The 5,140-nt window shown below is 44.1% G+C and overlaps 1 protein-coding gene across 1 annotated transcript; it reads right to left on the bottom strand.

Moving 5' to 3' along the window:
- Positions 1–78: 78 nt before the first annotated feature.
- LOC103523092 (zinc finger protein 37) lies at positions 79–4,180 on the bottom strand. Its single transcript, XM_008488163.3, has 2 exons — positions 3,245–4,180; positions 79–2,206 (listed from the first exon to the last, which is right to left on the bottom strand). The coding sequence occupies exons 1-2, from the start codon at positions 4,082–4,084 to the stop codon at positions 527–529; spliced, it is 2,520 nt and encodes an 839-aa protein (XP_008486385.2). The 5' UTR covers positions 4,085–4,180; the 3' UTR covers positions 79–526.
- Positions 4,181–5,140: the final 960 nt, after the last annotated feature.

Here is a 5,140-nt window from a genome sequence, read left to right as displayed (position 1 = left end):
GACATTTTTTACGTACAAATTGTTCATTACTTGTAACATTCTTAGAGCCTACTAACCATATTTACGTAAATATGGCATGCGTTGTATAAATATTTACTTAAATATGGATTGTGTTTTGTTTTTCATGCATTTCTCTCGATATTCAAAATAGCAACAATTAATTTCAACAAATTTCTCTTTTCTGGCACGATTTTTTATTTATTTTTTTTTCCGATTCTTCAACAAAAAAATGAAATCCAACTTTACGTAGGTACGACACTATGAAACTAGACGTACTCTTTTGCGGAGAGCTTTGTCGTGTAAAAAAATAGCCCACTCCTAAATAAATTCAGCTCAATAGGTCGATATAGCAGTGTTATGGATATATTTCTTCTGCGTCGGATTTCAGTAATATTTTTTCAGTCCCTACAAGGCCTGTTAAGCAAACAGGCTGTTGAGGCTTTTGACAGGGTACTTGTAAAGGCTTTTAACAGGGCTGTTGATCTAACAGGCTGTTAGGGGGCTAGTAAGGTTGGTGAAAGCCACCCTAGAAGTAATACATGCTGGCTCGTTCCAGTTTGAGTGGAAAGTTAGCACTCTGTATTTGATGTATGCTAAGTTCCGCTGCTGCCTGTGCTGCTTGCTGTGCTGCCTGCGCTTGTACCTGTGCTGAATGCTGCAGCTGCTGCTGAAGTACATCTTGTTCCGACATGGAGCTAGTACTCGGATGTGGCACCAGGGGATTCGGAGCGCTCGTGTTGCCCCCCTGGTTCTGTTGTTGTCCCCCAGTCCCACACACCAGCTTGTGGTTTCGGAACAAATGTTTATTGGTGAACGTGAGGTTGCACTGTTTACACGTGTAGGTCACGTGACCGCCGCCCCCTGGTCCGTTGCCATGGTGATTGTGCGTCTTCATATGTTTGTTCAGATAGCCCTGGAACGGGAACTCTTTGTTACAGTACTGGCATACGAACTTCTTCTCCAGCATGTGTTTCAAATGAACCGTCTTGATGTGAATGTTCATCTGACCGACCCTGGTGAACTTCATGGAGCAGAACTTACAGTTGTACGTCACACCAGAGTGTGCCACCTTCTGGTGCGTACCGAGATGTATCACCTCTGCTGAACAGATGTCACACACCTTCTTCTCTTGCTTCTTGGGTTCTATGTGTTCCTTGATGTGACGGTAGATCATCTTCTTGTGCTTGTGATAGAATCCGCAGATGAAGCAGAGGGCAGCACTCTCGAAGCCGCCATGTTTCCCCGTCAGATGGCGTAGGAGTAGCTCGTAGGTTCTGAACGTGACGTCACAATGTCTACACTTGTAGATGATGGGCCCGAACAGTTCTCTCTCAGACATGGAACTCTCACTCGAGTCAGACTCGTAGCTTGAGAATGCAAAGTCTGACATTTCATCCCCTGTGGTCGCTTTCTCTCGCTTGATCTTCTCCTTCTTCTTTTTCTTCTTCTTCTCCCGCTTCTCCTTCTTCTTCCTCTCGACAGGTGGTTCCTCCTCGACTTCAGGAATATAATCCGTATCTGAATCCTCTACAGTAGATTTCCGTCGTGACGGTTTTCTCTCGCAAGACTTCTCACGATTCTCCTTCTTCACACTCGGAGGACCAACACTCTTCCTGCTCCGGGCTTTCCGCTTGGCTAAGGGTTTATCCTCGAGATCCGAGACAGATTCTCCCATCTCGGCCGGGACAGGTTCCATGGCGCGGTTCTCATAGTTCTTCATGATGACGGCCAGATAGTTCTGTGACTTGGCGGAGGACTTGTTGACCAGGGTGCCCAGGTTCGACTCGAGGACGGTTTTCAAGTTCTGTGTCCGCGCGCTGGCGGGTTTGTTCTGTGGGTTGGATAGGAAGTGACTCCCGAATGTTCCACTGTCAGCATCGCTATCCGAGGCGGCAGGGCGCCTGGTGGTGCGGCTACGGGACTGTCTCCCATCTGACGCGGGGGTATCGCCCAGCGGTTCCGACTTGACAACAATGCTCCCCGTGTTGCCAAACGTTGCGCCCCCGACCTCTACCGGGGAGACACCGTCCTCTTTCTTCACCACGATGTTCGGATTGAATGCCGTGTACTCATCCACATCGGAATTATCATCGTCATCATCATTGTCGCGGTCGCCCAGTGTGGCGACAGGTCGGTGGTTATCTTGTCGCGGGCCAGACGCTGATCTCGAGATGGAAGACTCCCTCGAAATATCATCGGATGATTCCTGAAATATTTATACCAGGGCGTTTGTATTGGTGAAGAATAAAATGTATCATAACTAGAATCACATTAGTTATAGTCAATAAGAGAAATCAAATGCTAAGGAGACAAATCTAAGAACAAGGCCTACTGGGCATTACAAGACATAGCGTTAACGTTTTAAATTCATACAACTAGCATGGTTTGTATTCACAAATCTCATTACAAAAGTTCATACCTGTTCAGGTTCATATAGAAGTTTTCATTACTAAAGTATCTATTATTTATATAATTAAGGGTCCATTAAGATGATAAGAATGGCATACATGATGTATGTATCAGGTATCTCACTAATGACATATTTTATGTACATATCTCACACGGCGAAATCAAATACATGGTCAAAAGTTCAATATTTGCATTCTGATCAAGACCTTTATAGGAAATCTTAGTTTATCTTAACTTGGAGTTTGAAGTAGATCTTCAAAAATGATATTCGAGTATTTTCGGATTTCTTTACATTTTTCATAATCCAAATGATAGACACTATCAATTTATTTTTTATTTTCAGTCATAGTTTTATAAGAATAGACAGTGCTCTATTTAGAAGCCTAGAAGCTTTTAATTCTATCTAATTTGCTTCGTTTCTCTGTTTTTTTCTAGTTATTTTACTATTGGGATATAAAATATCAATAAATAATATCCATTCAAGTTTTACAAGATTATGACACTGGATCATAAGCTTTATTTGTTCAAAAATATTAAGAACTTACAAAAAACAGATTTAACAAAACTAAATTTACAATAACCTAATTTTAAACAAAACTAAATTTACAATAACCAAATTTTAACTTAACAACTTAACAATTACTCATATTAAAGAAAATAACAAAACCTTAATGTTACGAATTTTGGTAAAACAAAGAGAAATTTGAAATTATCTTAGGTCTTAGGGAGCTTTCAACAGTATTAGAGATGTGAAAAGCCCCAGAATCAAGCATTTTCCCTGTTCCATGTTTCAAATGTAAAGGTTAAACCTTTATTCCTAAGTCATGGCACTTACCTCCCCTTCCTTTTCCAACGACTTCAGATAGAAAGCACATTTCGCCATGTGCACCTTGAGCGAAACATTAAAGTTAAATCCATCGCCACACACGCACTTGTACTTTCTCTCCACTCGATGCGTGCGCATGTGCCGACGCAAGTACTCTTTCAGTCCGAACGTTTTGCCGCAAACCTCACAGCGCGGGCGTTCCTCTGGGGTTTCCGTTAGATGCACCGCCTTCACGTGGTTGCGCAACTCCTGCGTACGTCGGAACGGTTTCACGCAGTACTCGCACGTGAAGCGAGGCGGCTCGTGACAGAGCTTGTGCTCCGCGAGGTTCACGACACGCGCCGAGCAGATCTCGCACACTTCCTTCTCGCGGACATAGTCCGTCTGTCCGCCCCCGTGCATCTGCTTAATGTGTAGTGTCAGTGTGGCCCGGGTCGCGAACACCTTGGCACACACGAAGCAGAGGTTACTCTTCTCGGGTTTCTCATTGTGGACTGTTCTCAAATGACCGCACAGACGGACATACTTATCGAACACAGCCTGACAGATGCGACACGTGAAGGCCTCCTCACCAGCAGGCTCTGTCACAGTGGGCTTCTTAGCCATCTCCTTCTGTTCGAGTTTCTTCTCATCATCCTGTATAAGTTCCGTATCGTTCCACCTCGGGGACACGCCCATGGTGAGCAAGGTTCGCTTGACGAGTCTCGTTTTCTCTCGACTCCACACGAGGTCAGTTCGTTCATCCTCGACATCACCCGAAGGCTTCCGACTCAAGGGAATAGGGTTCGCGAACACACCACCGTTGGGTCGTCGGATGAACAGATAGCGCGGTTTCATGCAGGGTTTCATATCGTCTGAATCATCACCCTCATCGTCTTCATCGTCCGAGGAGAATTCGGCGCGCGCATCCAGTTTTAACAGATTGAACTCGGCTTCTTCCTCATCATCATCAATATTAATAATAAAAAATATATGAAGGAACCAGTTTTTACATTATCTTATCTTATATGGAACAAATATGACGGTCTTACTCTGGTTCTCAGGGAGATGACGGCGTCCCCAGATTGTTTCAGAATTATAAGAATATCCATTACAAATGTCAATGTATGAGTTTGGACGAAATTCAATAATTGTTTTCCCTTTTATCTTTATTATGATGAAGAGGTAATGTTATTACATACATAATAAAACACATGTAAGATTTAACAGTTGGTTTTTATTTTCGAATGGCGCAAGTCAAAACTTCGTTCACACATGGTTCCGGACGAGCTTATATACTCCTGAACAAGAGACACAGGGTAAAGGCGTAAAGTCCCCCACGACCTGATAGTTTCTTCCTATTTTCAACACTAGACCTGCTTCTAGTCGGCTCCTCCTCGAGGCTCCGGAATAATTGCTTCCATGCTAAAAGGCGGTCTCCGGCTTTTGCTTCCTGCTAAAAGGGCGGCTACGGCTTTTGCTTCTGCTAAAAGGAAGCTCCGGCTTTTGCTTCCTGCTAAAAGAGAGGCTCCGGCTTTTTGCCTTCTGCTAAAAGAGGCGGCTCCGGGCTTTTGCTTCTGCTAAAAAGAGAGGCTCCGGCTTTTGACTTCTACTAAAAAGGCGGCTCCCGACTTTTGCTTCTGCTTAAAAGGGAGCCTCCGGCTTTTGCTTTCTGCTTAAAAGTTCCGGGGCGACCTTCGGTTTTTGTATGCTTTTGTTCAGGTCCTGCGGCCTTTTCCTCAAGCCGGCCCCTCAAAATTGATAATTAATGCAGACCTTATTTAGCCGACTCATTTCTACTGGTTAGGGACAGCTCCACTTTATGCAAACCTTATTTAGCGACTTATTCTACTGTGAGGGACAGCTCCACTCCTTTTCCGGCATGCTTCGAGTGGATCCTATAGAACTCTTTGGAGAAACCTTCTA

The sequence above is a fragment of the Diaphorina citri genome, unplaced genomic scaffold (genome assembly GCF_000475195.1).
Source record: "Diaphorina citri unplaced genomic scaffold, Diaci psyllid genome assembly version 1.1 scaffold15199, whole genome shotgun sequence".
In the NCBI taxonomy this organism is placed as follows: Eukaryota; Metazoa; Arthropoda; class Insecta; order Hemiptera; family Psyllidae; genus Diaphorina; species Diaphorina citri.
This window is presented reverse-complemented; position numbering and strand designations above follow the sequence as displayed.

Excerpts from the sequence above, each read along its gene's own strand:
- LOC103523092 (XM_008488163.3), bottom strand. The coding sequence starts at position 4,084 with ATGAAACCCTGCATGAAACCGCGCTATCTGTTCATCCGACGACCCAAC. Across the intron at positions 2,207-3,244 it reads CGTTGGAAAAGGAAGGGGAG|GAATCATCCGATGATATTTC; the intron begins GTAAGTGCCATG and ends TAAATATTTCAG.